The sequence below is a fragment of the Trichechus manatus genome, unplaced genomic scaffold (genome assembly GCF_000243295.1).
Source record: "Trichechus manatus latirostris isolate Lorelei unplaced genomic scaffold, TriManLat1.0 scaffold00004, whole genome shotgun sequence".
Taxonomy (NCBI): Eukaryota; Metazoa; Chordata; class Mammalia; order Sirenia; family Trichechidae; genus Trichechus; species Trichechus manatus.
Window position 1 is genome coordinate 29,369,804 of NW_004443940.1, and position 23,024 is coordinate 29,392,827.

The 23,024-nt window shown below is 41.9% G+C and overlaps 1 protein-coding gene across 4 annotated transcripts in view; it reads right to left on the reverse strand.

Annotated features, from left to right (window-relative positions):
* IL18RAP (interleukin 18 receptor accessory protein) overlaps positions 1 to 23,024 on the reverse strand; it is a 32,029-nt gene that overhangs the window by 2,593 nt on the left and 6,412 nt on the right. For all 4 annotated transcript variants that reach the window (XM_023733845.1, XM_023733840.1, XM_004369306.3 and 1 more), the window contains 5 exons: positions 13,518 to 13,668; positions 10,393 to 10,458; positions 8,393 to 8,516; positions 4,747 to 4,898; positions 3,274 to 3,411 (listed from right to left, as the gene is read on the reverse strand). In XM_023733845.1, coding sequence (XP_023589613.1) covers positions 3,274 to 3,411; positions 4,747 to 4,898; positions 8,393 to 8,516; positions 10,393 to 10,458; positions 13,518 to 13,668 — 631 coding nt within the window. The remainder of the gene's footprint in view (positions 1 to 3,273; positions 3,412 to 4,746; positions 4,899 to 8,392; positions 8,517 to 10,392; positions 10,459 to 13,517; positions 13,669 to 23,024) is intronic.

Genomic DNA, 23,024 nt, shown 5'->3' on the forward strand with positions numbered 1-23,024 from the left:
AGACAACAACAACAACAATATATATACTTATCTTTGAACATATACTTATATCTGAATCCCCTTATGCAAAATGAGGACAATAATAACTCCATTGCAGGCTGTTTTAAGGGCTGCGTGAAATAACGTCTAATGGAGTGCTTATAGAAGGCACAAGATAAATACCCATTCTCCTCCCTTCTAGATGGGGCACGATATTTATGGAACTTGTTTTTGGCTATTTTAAAGATCTCATATGCCTCTGCAGACTAAATTATTATAAATGCACATTGATACTGGGATGTGCTAGACAACTAGCTGGATGAGGTAGAAAATCCCCAAAGTTAACTCACGGGCTTTGGAATTGGACACACCTGGTTCCCGTTTTAGCACTTCGCACAATGCCTACCAAGTAGTAGCGTAGCAAAATAGTAAACAATAGAGCTCGTTGTTGATTCTGTTTGACAGCACACGTGCTCAACATGGACCTAAAAAAGAGACCTTCTGAACCAGACCCATTGCCATCGAGTCGATTCCAACTCAAAGCAACCCTACAGGACAGAGTAGAACTGCCCTCTAGGGTTTCCAAGGAATGGCTGATGGACTCAAACCACCAACCTTCTGGCTAGCAGACAGGCTCTTAACCACTGCACCACCAGGGCTCCCTGTCTTAGCAGATGGAAATGCCAGCAACAGAAGAGAACGTCATGAGGTCCAAGAGTCAAAAGAGGTGACCGATGAGCCGAAGCACAGGAGGCCAATCTACGCAGCATCTCACTGCCCAGGTGGGAAGGAAGAAATTCATGGCGCCTGAACGGCAAGGAAGCGTTGTGCAGTTTAAATGTGCAACCCTCCGTGGTTGCCTCAGTTCCGTCCACATCCATGTGATACTCCAGCAGATTAAGATTTTTCCATAATTTGGAAACACTAAATTTCCGCAGTTAAAAAAACCGGAGCGTAGGAGTATTAGGTGACCTCTTAGGCATTCCCCAACTCTGACATTTTACGTCTCTAAAAGGGAACGGTCGCGCTGTTGAAAAAATTTAGGTTAGCCAGCAGAGGGCACTGCATCACCGTCCTTGAAAACTCTGCCTCCCTGATGGCGTTGCTAAAACTTTGTCTTGGCGACGAAGAAAAAGGGTATATTTCAACGTGTCCTTTGACTCTTTTATGCAAGCTCTTGAATCTTAAGCTAAAGCGCATTTTAGTAAAACAAAAATGAAGTCGCTCAGGGCAAGATTAAGACTTTGATTAGATAATTTGCTCAATTTTGAAACAGCTAAAAAAGAATTCCTCAAATTTAAAAAGCTCAAAAACACTCCTGGCTTAAGGGTTTCTTCTGTTCTCAGTAACTGGTGTAAAGCAACGTGTGATTGATACATTTCTTTATTAGCTCTTTCCCTGATGATGTGACAACTCTTCCCAAAGTTCGCAGTGAGGGCAAAGCATTGGAGTTTGGGGAGGCCGTCAGCGCAAGGTAAACAATTATCCTTGGAATCCAACCGAAATATTGCACCGAGGGATTCCACTCTTTCCATGTACCTGAATCACTAGCTCTAACTGCAAACATTCTAACTTTAGAGATTGTTTTTTCTAACCCAGAAAAAAAAAACAGACATAGCTATTCTATTCTAAAGAAGCAAATGTTACTAAACATTATTTTCCAGTCTCATGGGGAAATTGACAGATACTTCTTTAATAACAACAGGACTTTCATTTTACAGAACTTCACACTTTTCAGTTCATGTTCACCATCTTAAAGTCCCTCATTTTACAAGTGAAGTTAACTGATGTAATAGCTAAGGGTGCCTCTAAACTAGATTGCCTGGGTCCTAATCCCAGCTTTAACACTTTCTAGCAGTTCCATTCTGGGCAAGTGAGTCACCTCTTTCTGCCTTGCTAAGAGGATTGCGGTGAGAATATAAGTAGCTAAAACACCCAGTGCTCAATAGACAATATAATAGCTGACATGTCCTGGGCGTCCACTCTGCGGGGGGCGCTGTTCTAAATGCTTAATAGGTCTTAACTCAATGGACGCACCCGACTTATTCTGTGGTTGATGCTACCATTATCCTATTCTGCAGATGAGAAAACTGAGGCATGGGAAGGCTAAGTCATTCCTCCTACTGCTTTAGGTTAGCTAGCAGAGCTGTTATTGTTAAATCCAACATGGCCTGCAATAGACTCATCTGACAGAATCCTGGTTTCGGAATGAGAAGAAACTTCTTCACCACCTGCTCCCTGCACTCTCAGGCGTGAGGCCACCAGAAGTGGGAGAAGGATCTCAGAGCCTTAGGGTAGTGACTTCATCCCTGGGGACAACCATGTCTTGAGCTCCTTCCACATGCTTGCTGAGTTTGGCCTGAGCTGGCTGCCCAAACTCCTTCAGTGCTGCAAGATCCCACACAAAGCTGCACTAGGTCCCCCGACAGAAGCACGGTCAGGTGAGCCGTGATGTGCAGACCGCACATGTTTGCAAATGCCGGGAGGCAGGAGGCCTCTGAAATAGTTGTTAAGAGCTCCACTGCTAACCGAGAGGTTGGCAGTTCGAATCCACCAAGCGCTCCTTGGAAACTCTATGGGGCAGTTCTACTTCCTCTGTCCTCTAGGGTTGCTATGAGTTGGAATCAACTCAATGGCAATGGGTTTTGTTTTGTTGGGGAGGCAGGCGGCTTCTGAAATTCTTTCCTTAAGATAAGGCTGAGGAAACAAACCCCGTTTAGTGACAGCATTTTCTATTTTCCAGGTCTTTTATTACCCTCTGTGCTGGTTAATTTTATGTGTCAACTCGGTTAAGCTATGGTGCCTAGATGTTTGGTCAAACTCTAGTCTAGATGTTGCTGTGAAGATATTTTGTAGATGTGATTAACACTGAAATCAGCTGACTCTCAGTAAAGGCGATTACCCTGGAGAATATGGGTGGGTCTTATCTAATCAGCTGAAGGCCTTAACAGAAAAACAGGTTTCTTAGAGAGAAGGACTTCTGCCTCATGACTATAACATAGATATCCTGCCAGAGTTTCTGGCTTGCCACTTGACCTACCAATTTTGTACACAAGACTGCTGGAGTTTCCACTCTGCCTCCTGACCTATGGAGTTTTGACTTGCCAGCCCCCAGAATCACATGAGCCAATTCCTTAAAATCTGTGTGTGTGTGTGTGTGTGTGTGTGTGTGTGTGTGTGTGTGTCCTACTGGTTCTGTTTATCTGGAGATCCTAATACAACCTCCAAGTTAGTTCTGGGAGGAAAAGTCAGAGGCTCCAAGGTTATCATGGCCCCATGATAGATCGTCCTTACCCCCAAGCGTCTCATCCTTGCTCTGATAGGTTCGGTACAGCAGCACGATTTCGATCCAGTACGTGTAGAGGAGAGCACTCACCAGCAGCATGCCCGCCAGGGTCATGATGGTGCCAAGCAGTATGTATATGAAAACCACTGGGAAGAAAATGTAGCAGCAATGAACAAAGGCAGAGAAAGATGAGCAAACCTAGAGAAAGCATTCCCGCATTTGGACGGGATCACATGCAGGCCAAGGCTGTGGGCCGACCCAAAGCCTTTTCCATCTCTGTTATTTCTCTGTTATTTTCTCAAAATTACTGCTGTCGGTAGCATTCCTTCTGAATCTGGGAATGTCTCAAATCACGTCTTGAGGGAACTATCTTATAATAAACTCCAAGAACCCAGGGGAAGGCATTTACTAGATCTAGGTCGCCTGGGAACCTGATTGTAGCGGTTTTTATTTTTTATTTTTCCCCCGTCAACCTTCACATCATCCATTTGTATCCCTCTCATTATATATTGTAAATTATTTTCATTTATCTGCCAGGTGTTCTGCTCTGTTGTACATATAGGGTCACTATGAGTTGGAACCAACTCATCTAACAGCACAACTGAAGTCTACGGAGCGACACCTGGCTTACCTTCACAGCCTCCACGGTGTCTAACACAGGACCCTGTACACAGCTCACCTCCTCCAGGCCAGGCACACACATGGATTTATTTAAGCCTAACATTCAAAACCTGCTTGTTTTAGATCTATGAGTGGAATGAATCTATTCAATCTATTAGTTGAATGAATGAGTGAATGAACAAATGAATGATGTGAACTTCGTCTCTAAGCACCTTCTTGATGAAGTTTAAAGACTATTCCTTCCAAGGAAAATAAAAAGTTTGGAGTAGAATTTTCACTCTAGCTTTAACATACTGCAGTCTCTGATGTACATATGTCACTCTGAACGCTGAGTGAGATGCAGTCTCTGATGTACATATGTCACTCTGAACGCTGAGTGAGATCACTGTTTCCTGCAGTCTCTCATACCTGACCATCATGTCCTAGGATTCAGAGGCCGGGAAAGAAAAACAGGAAAGGGAGCCAGGTCCTAGTACAGTGCCTCCCACACAGGACATACCCGATAGGTATTTGTAGAATGAATGAATGGTTTTCAAACAGTTCCACATACACAGTGTACTAGTTACGAGGACTAGCTCTGGATTAGTGATATGCAACTTACTGGCTGTGTAGCTTTAGTCAAGGTGTTAACTTCTCTATGTCTCAGTTTCCTTACCCATAAGACAGAGATAATAGTGCTTACATAGTAGGGATGTTGAGAGGATGAAATGCGTTAATATGAGCAAAGTGCTTAGAACAGTGTCTGGCACCTAGTCAGTGTTAATTGTTATCATCATCATTGTTATTATTCTCCTTTAGAAAAATTCCTCTCCTTTCAACAAAAGCAATCGCGTCCATTCTGGACAACTTTCCTGGCTTACCTCCTTTCTTTTTTTTCAGTTGGATGGACCGGGTAGTACTTCCGACTGAGTTCTTGGCAAAGCAAATGAACTTCCTTTGAAGATCCCTCTGAGTAACTTCTTTCAGAGAGAGAATATGCTGAATGACTCCATCCTTCAACATGGATGTACTACTAGGAAAGGAAAAAAAAAAAAGCCAAGCCCATTCAGTAAAATAAATTAATACTTCTTTTCCATTTTTGAAACTCATGTAACTGGGCAACCATTTGGATATCAGAAAATTGTTACCTGTAAGATCAAATAGTATAAAGAGATGCCAGAAGTTAAGGTGGTCAAAGAGAAGGTTCATTCTTGCTTGAATTATTGAATCTGCTAAGAACTGTTGAAAAGCAAAGATGTCACTTTGAGGACTAAGGTGCACCTGACCCAAGCCATGGAATTTTCGGTTGTCTCCTATGTATGTGAAAGCTGGACAATGAATAAAGAAAACAGAGGGAGAATTGATGCCTTTGAATCATGGTGTTGGTGAGGAATATTGACTATACCATGGAATGTCAGAAGAATGAACAAATCTATCTTGGAGGAAGTACAGCCAGAGTTCTCCTTAGAAGTGATGATAGTGAGACTCCTCTCACATACTTTGGACATGTTATCAGGAGGGACCAGTTCCTGGAGAAGACATTATGTTTGGTAAAGTAAAGGGTCAGCGAAAAAGAGAAAGATCCTCAACAAGATGGATTGACATAGTGGCCGCAGCAATGGACTCAAGCATAACAACAATTGTGAGGGAGGCGCAGGACTTGGCAGTGTTTCGTTCTGTTGTAAGTAGGGTTGCTATGAGTCAGAACCTACTCAATGGCACCTAACGACTACAACAAGAATAATTCTATGTAGAAGGAGGCAGTCTGAGGGCAGCCTGTAACCCACGAATGAACCTTGTACTTGGGACTGGATGTATTACCTTGACTTCCTGGATGGGATGAGCGTTGGCTGACTCCCTTCCCAAACGTATTCCGATCCAGAACACAACCCATAGCAGCTGATGGACTATCAACAAATCCCTGAGCGCATGTCAACATTTCCAGGAACTGTTTAAGTAAACATGCCCATTATGCTGCACTCCATCTCTGTATCTGCTCCCGGTGGGAAGTAATGAGAGTAATGAGGTCCTTCCACTGCAACATGAGGGGGGTATGTGCAGACCACCAGTCTTGCATTAGCTGTGGGGAGTGACCCACTGACCATGGGGGACCAGCATCCGCTATTGAAGCTGACCTCGCTCTGTCTGTGTGAGGAAAGCTTTGGTCCACTCAGTGCCTATGTTAAGCTGTGTCATTCTTGGCAACCCCGGACCTTGACTTGATATTCTACGTGTTTATACTAAGACATAACTTACTTGTGGACATCACGGGACCTCCTTTGCCCTAAAAATTCCCCTTGAGAACAGACAACAACAATAATTTAGAAATAATATTAAAAATAACTTTACTGAGGATGTACCAGGTATGTATCAGACACTCTTCAAAGCAGTGAATGTGAGCTATTGAATCTCCTCTATTCTTACTTCACAGAAACCCTACATGGTAATAGGACGATCATCCTAACTTGGCCAGCAATGCAGCTGGGGTACAGAAAGTGAGCAAGAAGCCCAGAGTCACACAGCTGGGAGGTGGCAGTCTGATTCCTGTGCCATTTTGCTCCCTCCGAGAAGTTGTGAGTCTCTGCATTTATTCACAGCTCGGATTCTCTCAAGCTGCTGTCTACAGTCAGCCTTCACGTTAAGGAATCTGTTTATGTAGATAATGTTTCAGGCTCTGTTGCTCTGAGGTGCATTGCCGTGTCTACGATAAACCAAAAACCAAACCCATTGCCATCAAGTCAAATTCCAATTCATAGCAACCCTGTGGGACAGAGTAGAATTGCCCCATAGGGGTTCCAAAGAGCAGCTGGTGAATTCGGACTGCTGACCTTTTGGTTAGCAGCCAAGCTCTTAACCACCGTGCCACCAGGGTTCCAAACCAATACCTGTTGCCATCGAGTCGATTCTGACTCATAGCGACCCTAAAGGACAGAGTAGAACGACCTCATGGGGTTTCCAAGGAGTGGCTGGTGGATTCTAACTGCCAACCTTTTGGTTAGTAGCCGAGCTCTTAACTATTGCACCCCCAGGGCTCCAGGTCTACAATACCAGCTTCTATTCATTGGCTGCTCTACATATCAGGGACTGTGATAGCATGCCACTTATCCTGTATTCACCTGGCCTTGCAAGGTGTCCATTTTTATCCACAGATACAGATGTGGCAATGGAGGCTCATAGCAGTTAAGGGTCACATTGTTAATTGGTGGAAAACAGATTCAAAGCCAGGGCTATGTGATGGCAAACGATACTCTCCTTGCCACACTTGACCACTTTGAACTTGAATGTGGTATCAACTTAATATGAGACCCAATGACTTCCCTGCCTTAGAAATTCTTGCCAAATTTTATTGCTATTTCCAAAATCTGTTTAGTTTTTGCAGTAATATGGAGTTATTAAACTAATTTTACATTCTTTCAGTGAATTTTTTTTTTTTTTAATATCAGAAGGAAGTCTTTAATGCATAGTCTCTTACTTGGGGACAGAACCTCAGAAAAATAAGAAAATGTATCCTTTAGCGGAGCCCTGGTGGTACATTGGTTAAGAGCTTGGCTGCTAACCAAAGGTCGGCAGTTCAAATCTACCAGCCGCTACTTGAACCCTTATGGGGAAGTTCAGCTCTGTTCTATAGGGTTGGTTTGAGTCAGCATCGACTCGACGACAATGGTGTTTTTTGGATCCTTTAGCAACGTGCCTGACAGATTGGATTCAAACCCTTTGTTCCTTTCAGGGACAGAAGTCCAGCTTTGTGAGGTGTTGTGTAGCTTCAAACGTCTAGACTTTTTATTTCTATTGAACCAAAATCTCTCCCCAGTAAATTCTGCCCATTGGATTAGGTTCTGTGCTCTGGAGAGAAACAAGCGTAAGTCCACTTTCTCATAAAGCATGATAACCAAGACCCAAAAAACCAAACCCATTGCCGCCAAGTCGATTCGGATAGCTCCCAAATATTTCAAGACAGCTATCCCACCTGTAGTCTCCTCTTTGCCAAGAGAGTTGCTTTAACTCTTCCTCACTTTCACACACACACACACACACATATATATATTTTTGTCAGACTCCATACTATTGTGCCACTTCGTCTGGATACTTACCAGACTGTCAACGACCGTAAAAATTTGGATTCCTGAATTCACCAGACACTCTGAATGGTGTGACATCAGCTAAAATAGGGCGTGAGATGGGCAGCGTTTTCTCCCCTGGGCTGCACGCACTACCTCTATGTAAGTAGGCTGGGTTAGTATGTTTATCTGCTTGTTCGCTTGAATTTTAAGGCAGCCACATCAAACTGTTGCTTCAAACTGAGCTTTAAAATAACTTAAGTAGTTCATTCCATGGCCTGATGAGAAGCTGCACTTGGTCTCCGTATTTAAAATTAACATGCGCTCTGCGTTTCTGGCCTTTTATTTTCAACATTGGTTGGTGCTGGAGGTTACACCATTACCCCGGTGTGTGTATTTTAGAGGTTTCTAAAGGTGAAAACACTTAGCATGGCTTTTAAAGAGTAGAATCACTCTTTTTTCTTCTTACCTGTTCCCCTCAGGTGCAGGAACTTCCTGTCTCTGGTCTGTGTCTTTAATGTACCATCTCACCACTGGTTTGAGGTCCTTTTCGAAGCCAAATCGTACTTTGCAGTTAAGAGTTAAGGGTTTTCCTGAAAATCAAGAGGCCAGAGAAAAGAGAAAGGGCAAACATGAGAATGTGTCGTCCCGTGTGAAGGCGGAGCACGTGACCTGGACGCTGTGCTCCCCGATGCGGTCAGGCTTGCAGGTGAACCAGGCGTGCCAGAACAACCCTATTGCCACATGTGTCCCATTTAGAAAGAAAGAAAACCAGGTGTGTTTGCCTTTAATGGGCAATGGTTATATCTCAAACATGCAACTATATGTTCTTAAAGTGAAGATTAACAAAATCATGTCACCAAGGCGTCTGACGTGGTTTGAGAGCAGAAACCCATGGCCGTCGAGTCGATTCTTATTCATGGCAATCCCACACGTGTCAGGGGAGAGCTGTGCTTCATGGCTGATGTGTTTAGAAGTAGATTGCCAAGCCTTTCTTCAGAGGCACCTCCGGGTGGACTCAAACTTCCAACCTTTCAGTTAGTAGCCGAGCACATTAACCATTTGCACCACCCGGAAACCCTGGTTTGAAGGTACCCGCTAAAACCCATTGCTGTTGAGCAGATTCTGACTCATACCGACCCTACAGGACAGAGTAGAACTGCCACGTAGGGTTTCCAAGGCTGTAATCTTTACAGAAGCAGACTGCCACATCTCTTTTCCACAGAGCAGCTGGTGGGTTTGAACCACCGACCTTTCCATTTGCAGCTAAGCTCTTGAACCACCCCCACCAGGGCTCCTTGGTTTGAAGGTAGCCGCAGGGAAATGGAGGAGTTTGAGTGTGCAGCCCTGTCTCCAACACCGCTGTAGAAGTACAAGGTGTGTCAATAAAGAACATTTAATAACCATTATGTTTATATTAAATGAAAATCCTGAGGTTACCGTAACATGTAATTTAAAGAATTTATTTAGGTGTGCAGCTGATGTTTTTTAGAATGATGCCTTGTAGATGGACATGCATATAATCACACCACCCTCTTTCCAGTCATTTTCTCTGTAAGTGGTATCCAGATACACTCTCTCTCAAACTCGATATTTAATCAGAAAATGGGTAGGGACTCCACTTGAAAACTAATCTTTGCACCTTAATAGTTTCTTCCTCTAGTAATACCATAAAAATCACTACTACCATATGTAACTTAGCTATTTGTCATTAATTTATTTTCTCCCTTTTCCTTCATTTCTTGTGACGTTGCCCGTAATGCCATTCCTATTTCTAGAATCAGTATACGCCGCTATTATCACCTGCTAGTCCTCTACCATGGTATCTATTTTTACATTTCTTTCTATAACTATGAATATTTTATGAGCATTTAAAAGTACACTAATTTTATTGGAACCAACAATTTGGTTTTAGATAGAACAATGTTATTTAGAAGTGTAGGAAGACATAGATAATACTGAAGTTGACAAAATGAAAGGAGAACAGAGAAAAGTTAACTTTTCCCCTCTACACGGAAGTAGACACTATTTTGGAATACACATTGTGACCAGAGATTATAGTATGCCACTCTACTTCCCTTACAGGTCAGACGAAACATCATCTTCATAGGGGTTAGCGCTACTCAAGTTGGTAAATGTGTAGACCTAACCAATGGACCTTACAATATACATAATCACTTATTCCTAGGGGAATAAATCTATCAATCATGTCCAATATGCCACTTACCATATATTATCACATTACTTAACACATACTGTCCCATTACGTCTCAATGCAACCCTGTGAGGACAGCTTTATTATGTCTAATTTCAGATTTGAAAAACTGAGTCTTAACTAACAGTGCAAGGTCACAAAGCTAGTCCAGTTCTGTTTGACCAGAAAGCCCAACTCTCTTTTCTTTATATCACACTTGGACCTCATCCCAGAAGCTCAATATCATTCAAGGTCAACGATGCATTCCAGCTTACCAAGTTCTACTTCGAGTGTGTCCTTGTCGGGTTCCAAAATATCTGGCTTGAAATTAGTGTTTTTCACTAAAATATAAAAATAAAGTTGTTATTTGTATTGGGAAATCTGAAGACCCTGCTCGCTGAAGATTTGGGTGCTTGGCTACACTTTGACCCAAATGTTTTGGAGTTACCTTTTTTATATCTTGTCCATAATCTATAAGGCTAAAACCTCAAGTTTCCATGTCAAAAGTGTGCCTCCATAATTGATTGTTACATCAGGTTTTGGGTGCCAGTAAAGGATTGGTCTATCATCAATCCATTTCTACCTGGGTGAATTATTTTCCACATCAACCCTGCTCACCAGCTTCAGACGTGAGCCCCCATCCCTGCCTTCTCTTTCAAGATTTCTTTTTGGCACACCTGGAACCCACCTGAGAAAAATGGCACAACTCCACAAGACCTGGTTTTCCCTCTCTATCTCCAAACTCATGGTTTGTTTCAAAGTAAAGAAGACTCCAACCTTTAATCTAGTCATATATCCATCAACTTCCTGCTACAAACTTTCAAATTTACCTCCACTGTCAAACTTCCTCCTGAAGATGTCCCATTTTCTGTGAAGGGAAAATTCATCACCTTTGCTGTAAACATTGTCCACTCTTACTTCTTAGGGACTTTAGCCCCTTGATTATACCCTCTCTCTCCTGTATCATTTACTTCTATGGGTTTCTTCCCAGCAACATTTACACATGCTCTACATTTAAAAAAAAAAAATGAACAAACGTCCATCTCACATCTCTGCCTTACAGATTCTCCTTCCTTCACAGCTAAATTCTTGAAAGAGTTCTATACGTTCACTTTCTCCAGTCCCTCACCTCAGATGGAGTGTGATTTCTGCCCCCAACACTACACTGAAATTGCTTTGCCCGAAGTCACCAGTAACCTCCTTGAAGCTAAATCCACTGAGCACAAGTAAGTTTTTAATCTCCTTGACTTCTGGATAGCATTGGAAACTGCTGGCCATGCCCCCTTTGAAATCCTCTCTCCTTTTGGGTTCCTTGTCGCTGTACTTTCTTGCTCACCTTCAATGTCTATGTTCAGTTCTTCTCAATGGTCTTGTGGGTAATTCTTCCACTGTGCCTCTTTTGACTATCAGGACTCTTCTTCCCAGACCTACCCTAGTGTTCTTCTCACTCTACATACTCTCATGGGGTAGTCCAATTCACTCACTAGGCCTCTTCCCTACTAAAGGTCTTGACCCTCGAAATTATTTCTCACCTGCATCATCAATCTCACTTCCTTTACTGCTTCCTCTCCTTGACACTCTTCCACTGACAACTGCTTGCTGATGTAAACAATGACTCCTTGCCACATTCGATGATCAAGTCTCAAGTCTCATCATTCTGAGGTGGTGCATCATTGCCTCCGTCTTGAGGTGCTTTATTCACTGTACCCTTCGGGCAGTTTTCCTCTGTTCCCACACCGCTGTCTCCTTGGGATATCCTCCTCCTCTTCTCAACCTTTCTAAGTGTTACAAGTCTTCAGGGCTCAGTTCTAAGCCCTCTCCTCTCTAGGATTAATTACTCTCTAGGTGATTCCGCTCCTTGGCTTTAAATATAATAGAAAAGCCAACCACTCTCACATTAACATACCCACTCCTAACGTCTCCAGACTTGTTTATTCACATACTTACTTGTCATTGTGACTTGGATAACTTACAAGTCTTTTCAAGACTCATACCTTATTTTCTCCCTCCCTCAGACCCTCTTCTTCAGTCCCTCTTGTCTCATTAAATGGTGCCACCATTTACCAACTTATCCAGGCCAGAAAACTAAGACATCCTTGATGTCTCCCTTTCTTTTTCATCTACATAAATTCCATCATCATGTTCTGTTGAGTCACACATCCCGCTGTTTCTCTTAACTTCTGCTAAGTCAATTCACAGAGTAACTAGAGTCACTGTTTGAGAACATGATGGGCTGAGTCATACCTGAGAAGAACAACCATGCATTACTTGAAGAGGGAAAGTGGTACGAGTGGGCATTCACATTCTCACTTCTCTTTCAAAGAACAATCTAGTATAAACCGAAGTGACTGCTGTTCTAAGTGGTGGAAAGTAAAAAGACCAGAAGGTGGGCAGGAATATTTAACTTGGCCTTAGGGTGCTCCACGTGGTTTCTATTTTGCAGTAAAAGAAGAGAAGGTAAAGTTGATGAACGTATTTGCTTTTATCAAAGTAAACCATTCTGTGGCTCTTTAACACATAACCTGAATGACCGACTCTGTTATGTTTTGACTCAATAGGCTTTGCTTAAACTAATTACATCATGTAGTTTTATTCATGCCGGTACTTGTAAGCATAGTAAAAACAAACCAAGGGAAAGGCTGGGGCAAAAACAGGTGAATCACTGACGAAGGAACACAGTGGGCTAATATAACAAGGTGTTCAACCTAGTCAGGAATCAGGGAAGAAAAAGAAATCATGCTTGCTATCAATCAAACAATCTGATGGCACAAAATATTATTTGGATAATGGGAATCTGTTCGTTGCTGATGGGGGGCATAAATTGACAAAATGATACTTTAGTACGGTATCGTGTGCTTAAAATTTTATAACACAAAGCAATATTGTCCATTATTAGTGGGTACATGCATATGTAGAAAAGGCGTAAAAACATAAATGGAAATCATATAAACCAATTACAAAATCATGACTATACCTGGGCAGAGAAGAGGTAGGAGGTAATGGGGCATAGTCCTCAAGCTCTATCTATAGTCTTTTTTTTTAAAGTAAAAAGAATGAGATTTTAAGCATATGTAAAAATAGTAAAACATTTTAAAGCTGATTGATAAGTGTCATTTATTGTTTCTGTGTGAAATATTTAATACTTAAAAAAAAATAATTACAGAAACAAACCAGGGGCCGAGGCAGGGAAAACCCCAGGTTTTAATTGTGAACATAGTCCAGAATTGCGCTTCCTCAGTAGATGAAGCCTGGGTCGATGGGGAAATTGATGCTTGGCCAGATTGAAGGCTTTACTTGACTCTACCTGTATGACTATCCTTTTTTTCCTGAAAGAAAAAATCCTATGCCCAAAGGAAGAAAATGTTCATATCTCAAATCATGAAATGAAAATCTCACTTACCAATGGTTTCTACTTGAACAACGGCTCTGACAATCCACGAACTCGTGTTATACGACTGATTGTAATCGCATACGTATGTGCCCCTGTGATAGTTATAAACTTCACCGATTCGTAATGGGTTGCCTCTTTTTTCAGAGAGTAGTTTTCCATTCTAATCCAGAAAAGAAGAGTAAATGGCATTTTTTAACCAGAGAACGTTTATTAATATTAATTACACCCATAGAAAAAATTCTCAGATTTGAACCAGTAAGGTGAATCGTCAGTCTGGGATAACAGCCTCCCCCAAGCTATGAAGAGATTGTGTTCAAAACCATGTTTGCAAGATTCTCATTTGAAATAGGCATTTTCTAATACAATTACATTATGCGTGGTGATCAGCGTACTCAATCTAATCAGCCGAGAAAGAGCTATTTAATCCAGTATTTCCCAAAGCATGGCTCAGATCCTTGAGAGTATTCTAGAAAACTCATAGCGTTCTAAATACCCTTTGCTGTAGAGTCGATGCTGACTCCTAGCAACCCTATAGGACAAGGTAGAACTGCCCCCTAGTGTTTCCAAAGAGCGGCTGGTGGATTCCAACTGTGGACCTCTTGGTTAACAGCCGAGCTCTTAACCACTTAACTGCCAGGGCAGTGACCAAAACCCATTGCTGTTGAGTCGATTCCAACTCATAGTGACCCAATAGAACAAAGTAGAACTGCCCAATAGGGTTTCCAAGGAGTGGTTGTTGGATTCAAACTGCTGACCTGTTGGTTAGCGACTTGAGCACTTAACCATTGTGCCAGCAGGGCTCCACCAGGGCAATAGCTGAGATCTAAAGGGCATATGGGGTCCCTGGGTGGTACAAACAATTAAGCACTCAGCTACTAACCAGAAGTTTGGCAGTTGTAATCAACCTGGAGGTGCCTCAAAAGAAAGGCCTAATGATCTGCTTCCAAAAGATCTCACAGCCATTGAAAACCCTACGGTGCACAGTTCTACTGTGAAACACATGGGGTTGCATGAGTCAGAATCGACTCAAGGGCAACTGTTTTATTATTTTTTTAATTATATATATATTATTAAGGTAGGTGGTACATAAATATTAAAAGAATGACTGAAGATTGAGAACAGTTATTTAACTCATAATGGACCCAAAGTCAAGTGGGAAGTAAAATACAAGTATGACTGTATCTCTCCCTTGCTTTGAATCTATCAATGACTCCCTTTTGCCTTTAGATAAAAGCTAAAATTCTTCATGGTCTGATCTTGCTATTCCTTCTCACTCTCATTGCCTGCTCCTGCTCCTGCACTCAGTTACCATTCCTTAAATAACCACATTATTTCCTGATTTGTGCATTTGCACACGTATCTCACCACTTTTTCCCACTTGGCTGGCTGTTGTTCAACCTTCATCTCCAACCAGAGAGGTACCTCCTATGGAAATAAGCCCTCAGATGCTCCCCAAGCAGAATCAGTCACTTCATGCTCCCAGGGCCCTGAGCACAGACCTTCACGATTGCATGTAACCCTTCACAGTAATTATATGTTTGTATAACTTTTCTTCTGCAATTGGTGAGAGCATTCTTTGTGCCAAGAGCTAGATCTGATCCTGGGCATACAAAGAGGAACCAACATGGATCCCTTCTGTGGGCAAGCTCAGCTCTTAGTCTAAAGGGGTAAAGAACACAGGTCCTGGGTAGTAAGTGAGGCCATGGCGCCATGCACGGAATGTGCAGGGAGCACAGGGGGCCTGACCTTAGCTCACAGGAAGCAGAGGTGCTCCCCGCAAGTCTAGTTGGAGCCTTAAAGTATACATATGAACAAGTCAATTGAAGTAAGTGCCATTTTGCGAGCATTTGAAGCAAAGTGTGTATAGAGGCAACAAGGGAGTTAGGAATTTCGAGAAGAGAGCAGGCATTCACCCTGAACACCAAGGTGACAGGGTCAATGCACGTAGAACGTGTTTGATTTTTGTGTCTGCAGTCTATAACAAGTTGGCCAGCAATAATAATATCTTTGGAGATGAAGTGAGTAAATGAATGTGCAATTTAAAGAAAGGCTTTGAAGCATGAAAGTCACATAACCGTTTCAATACCCAATTATTTTCTGCTTTGAAATTTTTGTTGATACCCTGTGTTTTGATGAATGGAAGCATGCTGAATCATTGAGTGTATCTGAATTTTTAGTAGCTAGTATAGATTTTTTTCTTGTCCCCTCCCATAGTCCTACCCTCAGAGTACAGTGGTACATATGCGTACCCCTAATTCTACGCTCGGAGCCCAGACATACATATGTGTACCACTTAAAATTTTTTCAAAATCCATATTTTACCTAAAAAAATTAAAAAAATTGATTCAGTGGCACCTCATACAATACCTGTAAAAATAGTAATTTGCACACTTGACCATTTCTTTGGTTTCAAACATTCATAAAGGCCCTGCCTTGTGTCCGTGGAAAATGGGCTTCGCAATAAACCCCAGAGGCTGAAAAAGCAAGGGGTCGCTACATGCACCACAGCTAATGAAAGAGATAATGAGGCATTTTAAGAGAAATAACTGGTAAATGGGTGTGGAAGCTCTTGTGCATTTAAACACACACTATCATAATCATATTTATATCACTAGGGGATAGGATATAGTAGTAGTTCAATAAATATTTGTCCAACAATTGAGTGTGTTTTCCTGTACTAATACTCCTGTAAGCAGTCCCTGGCTGGTTCAGGTGGTTAATGTGCTCGGCTGCTAACCTAAAGGTTGGAATTTTGAATCTACTCAGAGACACCTTGGATGAAAGGCCTGGCAATCTACTTCCAAAAAAATTAGCCATTGAAAATCCTATGGAACACAGTTCTACTCTAACACACGTGAAGTCACCATGAGTCCGAGTTGAGCCGATTCAATGACAAAGTTGTAAGTAACCCTGTAGCCCCTAAACTTTGTGTATAATGATGTTTCTACGGCAGATCTTCTTCCAATTCCCAACTGAGAGTACCACTGTCCTCTCAGCTCACTGTAGTCAAAAGAAAAGAGATAAACAAGAAAAATAGCAAAATAATAATAATCTGTCATCTATGAGGAGCCCTGGTGGCACAGTAGTTAAGAGCTACAGCTGCTAACCAAAGGGTCGGCAGTTTGAATCCACCAGCCACTCCTTGGAAACTCTATGGGGCATTCTACTACCTGCTATAGGGTTGCTATGAGTCAGAATCAACTCTATGGAATGGGTATGCCTTTTTGTTTTTTTTTTTATCTATATGATTACCAAGTACTTTTCTCATATATTGTCTCATGATTGTCCAAAGAATTCTCTGATTTGGTTTGGGCAGATGTTATTTCTTCCATTTTATAAATGAGGAATCTGAGGCTCTGGAGTTTAAGTGTTTTGCCCCATATTACTGAGTTAGTAAGTGTCAGGACTGAGGATCAACCTAAATTTTTCTGGCTCTGAGTTTCGTGTTCTGACTGAAGAATTTCCCTTCCCACTCTGCCTGCTGACCGCAGGGAGCAAGGATTCCCCCACTCCAAGTCTCTGGTTTGGTTCTTGTGGCCCAAGAAGGAGTTTCTAGTATGCTGGTAAGGAGGCTGAGAGAGGGGCCAGGTCTGGTCAGAAAGGGATGGCTAAAGGTAAGAAGCAAGATAAGGCCAAAGCGGTGAGACCAGACAAGATTAAATAACTATCAGAGGATATCAAGAATCAAGATGCCTTCAAAAGAAGCTTAAGAGCACAGGAGGAAAATTCTGAGACAAAACTAGAAAACACAGTTGTTGTCATTGTTAGGAGCTGTCCAGTCGGTTCCGACTTATAGTGACCCTATGTACAACAGAACAAAACACTGCCCGGTCCTTTGCCATCCTCACAATTGTTGTTATGCTTGAGCCCATTGTTGCAGCTACTGTGTCAATCCATCTCATTGAGGGTCGTCCTCTTTTTTGCTGACTGTCTACTTTACCAAGCATGATGTCCTTCTCCAGGAACTTGTCCCTCCTGATAACACATACAAAGTATGTGAGATGTAATCTCACCATCCTTGCTTCTAAGGCGCATTCTGGCTGTACTTCTTCCAAGACAGATTTGTTCATTCTTCTGGCAGTCCATGGTATATTCAATATTCTTCACTAACACCACAATTCAAAGGCATCAATTCTCGTTCAGTCTTCCTTATTCATTGTTCAGCTTTCACATGCATATAAGGCGACTGAAAACACAATGGCTTGAGTCAGGCACACCTTAGTCCTCAAGCTGACATCTTTGCTTTTTGACACTTTAAAGAAGTCTTTTGCAGCAGATTTGCCCAATGCAGTATGTCATTTGATTTCCTGACTGCTGCTTCTATGGGCATGGAAACACAGTAGTAACATATGAAACATAGAATTTGCAGTAAAGATGTGTAATAAATCACTTGAGAAAGTAATGGAGAGAAGATAAGGAGCTGTAACAATGACCTCAGCTGAGGTCATAAACAGAGTGGGCTTGATTTTTTTCATAAACACTTAAATATGGCTTAATATGTATCATGAAGACTTTTAGGAGATGGAACTCAAAGGAAACATCAAAGAAACGAGAGAAGGGAGAAGCAATTTATGCCAAGAATGGTGGAGACGCGGTCACAAATGATCCCTGTAGGAAAGAAAGAGGCTAATGCAGCTTCATAGGAAACTCTTTGTTTTGCTCAGATTTCAGACTTGAACCAAATATAGAAAGAGTGTGAACTTGTATGAACAGCATCAATAAGTCCTAAAAAAAACTGAAGCATGCAAAACAAAACAAAACAAGAAAGACCAAGGACATTCACTACAAAGGATGTTAATGTATGTATGTATGAAGCAAAGTGAAGAACAAGGAAAAGTTATTGCTCGTACTTGGGGCATTTATTCTAATGTTGTTGTTAGTTGCTGTCAAGTCGATTCCGATTCATGGCAACCCCAGGTGTGAAAAGTGGGACTGGTCAGCAGGGTTTTCAAGGTTGTGATCATTTGGATATAGATCACCAGGCATGTCTTACAAAGAGTTTCTGGGTGGATTTGAATCGCCAACCTTTTGGCGAGTAGTCACGTGCTTGACCATTTGTGCCACCTAGGGACTCCTTTTATTATGATTCTGTACTATAATATTGTCAAGCTCCTGTACTACCAGGCACTGCTGCCACTCCAGGGAGCACTTTATGTTTTATGGTAATGGCATTCCCCGGAGTTGTGCGACGCAGTTCGTGGCTAGCTGGGTTTCTACTATCTAGTGTGGAAGGACTCCCAGAATATACATCTCTAGCCCTGTTTTCCCCCATGGACTCCAGTCTTTCCTGTCCATTTTCAGGTTCCCCATTATGGGCTCATTTTGTCCAGACCTGTACACACCGCCTCTCTTCCACTCCTATTTGAAATTAACTTCTCCTCTTCCCAACATGGTAAATGCTATCAACATCTTTTGAGCCAGAAAGACATATTATAATCATCTCTTTCACATTCCACAGTCAAAGCATTTAATCTTTTATTTTATCCCTTGAAAATATCAGTAGCATCTGCCACCTTCTTTCTGAGCCCACCGCTAGCTCCCTGGATCGGAACACACACTGTAAAGTTCAAACACATCAACAGGGTCCCAGTGTTCCCATATGCAAACCATAGCCTGTGTTCCCAGCTCTAACCCTAACTACACTGCTCAAGGACTCTACACTCCCTGCGTGCAGACTGCTCACCATTCACTGAACAGACTCTTCGTTTTTCTGTTTCTGTTGCCCATGTTGCTCTTCCCTGCTAAGCATAATTTGCCCGGGCTCTTGCCCTGATAATCCACTGACAACATAAATATTGTACTAAAGATGATATTTATCTTGTACTAAAGATGATATTTTTCTTTTAATGAAGGGCAATGGTAGTTCAGTGGTAGAATTCTAGGCTCCCATGTGGAAGACCTGTGTTCGATTCCCAGCCAGTGTACCTCCTACACGGCCACCATCCATCTGTGGGTGGAGGTTTGCATGTTGCTAGGATGCTGAGCGGGTTTCAGTGGAGCTTTCAAACTAAGATGGATTAGAAAGAAAGGCCTCGTGATCTACTTCCAAAAATCAGCCAATGAAAACATTATAGATCACAACAGTTCCATCTGCAACCAAACACGGGAATGGCGCAAGACTGGGCAGCATTTTGTTCTGTGTGCATGGGGTCAGCATGAGTAGGGGGCCAACTTAATGGCTGCTAACAAAAACAAGCTTTTAATGAAAAAAAGATACATTATGGAGATTATAGATTTGTGAGTTAGATGTCAACCCCTATCCAAAGTCTTGAGTGAATTATTAAACAGATGGCTTATGAAATCTTAGAAAAGTGTGCTTAGTATCAGTCAGTTTGCATTTACTAACAACAATCATACCAAAGTCATTTCATTTCCTTTTATGATAGAATGATTACATCAGAGGCACAGAGGAATACAGCGGACACATTGCACCTTCACCAGAGTGAGTCATTTGGAAAATACTTTCATGATCTTCTTGATACATTTGGGCTGAATGATAGTACATTTGGGTGTCTTTTTAATTAATTGAGCAGCAACACTCCCAAGCCGTGAGTTTAATGGACCATATGAAAGTAGCAGGGTCACTCGGGAGTCAACAGCCACAAACTCTGTTCTCAGTATAGCCTGTTCAATATTGTCACTAGCGGCTTGAGTGAAGACATATCGCCTTGTTTACAGGGCTCACAAATCTGGGAAGAATGACTAATGTGTGGGATTTCAAAAATCCGAATTCCAATCTCTTGACACATGTAATGAAAGGCTAAAACTACAAAAACAGATTTTAATAGAAATAAATGTAAAATTATGAACATAGGTACAAATTCTACTGTTAGCCAACATAGAACTGTCTGGATCATGATGATCCCTGGTGGTGCAGTGGTTAAAGTGCTCAGCTGCTAACTGAAAGATTGGTGGTTTGAACTTTCCAGCCACTCTGCAGGAGAAAGTGTGGCAGTCTGCTTCCCTAAAGATGTACAGCCTTGGCCATCCAACGGGGACAATTCTACTCTGTCCTATAGGGTGGCTATGAGTTGGAATTCGACTCAGTGGCAATGGGTTTCGTTTTTGGTTTTGGTCCTGATCATAGTTCTTGTAAAAAAGACCCACCTGCTAACCACAATGAATCAACCACATAATGTCTCATAGCTAATAGAATTGCTGATTGCATAAATACTCTGTTTAGAACAAGGACAGAAATAGTTCTTCTCTTCTTAGTATTGGTTGGATGACATGTAGAATATTGCATTCAACAGATGTTAGAAAGTCTTCCAGAATTATGGGGTGTCGGCAACGTTCATAATGAGAACAATGGAATGGGCAAATGTATCAGCCTTGGAATGGTTTTCAAACATCAAATCTAAGTTGTCTTTTCTTCTTCCTTATTTGGGTCCAGCCTTACCATGCCCACCAGTTCTCCATATCACTAGTTTCACTAAATGCCAACCAGTGATAGTTACTATGACAACTAGGCCAAAAGGAAATGAAAAGGAGAAATGGAAGATATATGTGCAAAAATTCCATGGGACTCGGGGCAGAGAAACAACCCAGCAACCACGTCAGCATTATGGCAAGCAGATGTGGCATACAAGTGAAATTGTCTTAAACCACCAACGGAATAGTTATGCTCGGTACAAGTCCTACTGACAAAAGGTGACAGCAGTGTCACCAACACCCACATATCGGTGGTCTAGGCGGTGCAAAAGGAACCTCTCTCACTGTTTTTCATCATAACTTTGCTTCATGTCAAAGATTTACTTAGCTGAAGATTATAAAATGTTCTTTCATTAAATGTAGCATTTGACTGCTAACCAAAAGGTCAACAGTTTGAATCCACCAGCTGCTCCTTGGAAACCCTATGGGGCAGTTCTACTCTCTTCCTGCAAGATCACTATGAGTTGGAATTGACTCGATGGCAACGGGTTTTTTTTTTTTTTAATCATTTGTTTAAGATGAGGTCTATTTACACCAAAGCTATTTTTTTCATTACATTGTTAGAAATTAGGAAAATACAGAAAAGATGTTCTTAGAATGAATAATGAATAACTTACTTTAGTTCTAACTTCTTAGTTTAGGTTGGTAGTTGGGTGCAAACCGTTTGTACCACGCAGGGACCCTGTTACTTGTTAAATATTTTAAATAACCTCCAAGCCTAAGTTTTTTTGTTGTCTTGATGTAACAAAAATATTAGAAACCCTCCATGGACTCCAAGCTCATAAATTTATTTTAATTGGACACTCTACCCACCTGATGGGCACATTCCTGATCAGAAGTTTCACCTGAATTGAATAACACCATGTTTTCATCCTGTTATGAGGTACTGCAGAGGTGACCCATCCCCTGCCCCAGTACCTTGGGTTTAGCATGAAGGAAAGGGACATGGGGTGTTAGTTCCAGTCTAACGTCATCACTTTCAATGACACACTACTTCCATGAAGTCTATGACTTCTAGGTTATGGTGTGTGTGTGTGTTCACATATGCACACGAGCAATTTACGAAGCATAACCTAGACCATGACCTGTTCATATCTGCATCAGATGATACAATTCTGATTCACTTACATTTAGGACAGTTGTCTGTTTACCATTAAACACATCCTGACGTTTGCAGTTGACGCCCCAGAGAAGTGAAACAGAGCCTCCTTTTGGGAATGTCATACAACGTTAGGGTTTAGCTTCTGAAAGCAACATACGCAGAGGGCTGGCAACTACACTGTGGCTTGCACTTAGCTGCGAGCGATAATACCTTTCATTTCAGGTATATAACCATTGAAAATTCAAAAGCATTTTCACCTGAGACAGCTGGGGCCCAGCCTGCTTCACTGGTCTACTAGACCGAGAGAGAGACCTGACAGTCCAAACACAGAGACTTTTGAACCAGCAGAAGTTTTGTTCTTCAGACAGAACTGAAAATAGTGAACAGAACCATTAGCTATTCTTAGCCACCTCACTTTAGAGGTTAAGAAATTAATGTGTTGCTTACATTAGGTTTTTATTGAGGCCAGAGTATTTTCATTGCCACTTTAAAATACAAATATGAGACTTTAGCATATCACTCCCCCTCTCTGTATACGTATTTCAATAGCGGACATCATAACACCTATCTACCTATGATCACAGAGTCTTAACAGAATCAAGAGAGAAAATCTGTTCTCACACCATAGTAAAATTCTACTCCCAAACCCCCATTTGCTGTCCAGTTCACTCTGACTCGTGGTCACCCCATGTGTGTCAGAGTAGAACTGTGCTCCATAGGGTTTTCAATGGCTGATTTTTCAGAAGTAGACCTCCAGTTCGTTCTTCCAAAGTGCCTTTGAGTATACTTGAACCTCCAACCTTTCAGTTAGCAGTGAGCACATTAACCCTTTGCACAGCCTAGGGACTTCAATTGTACTCACCCCTCACCCCAAAACAAAAAACCCGAGAAACAAAAGCTCATTGCCATGAAGTCCATGTTTGCACCACCTAGGAGCCTATTGAACCCTCAGGGGTCTCTAACTGTAAGCCTTGAAGTATACA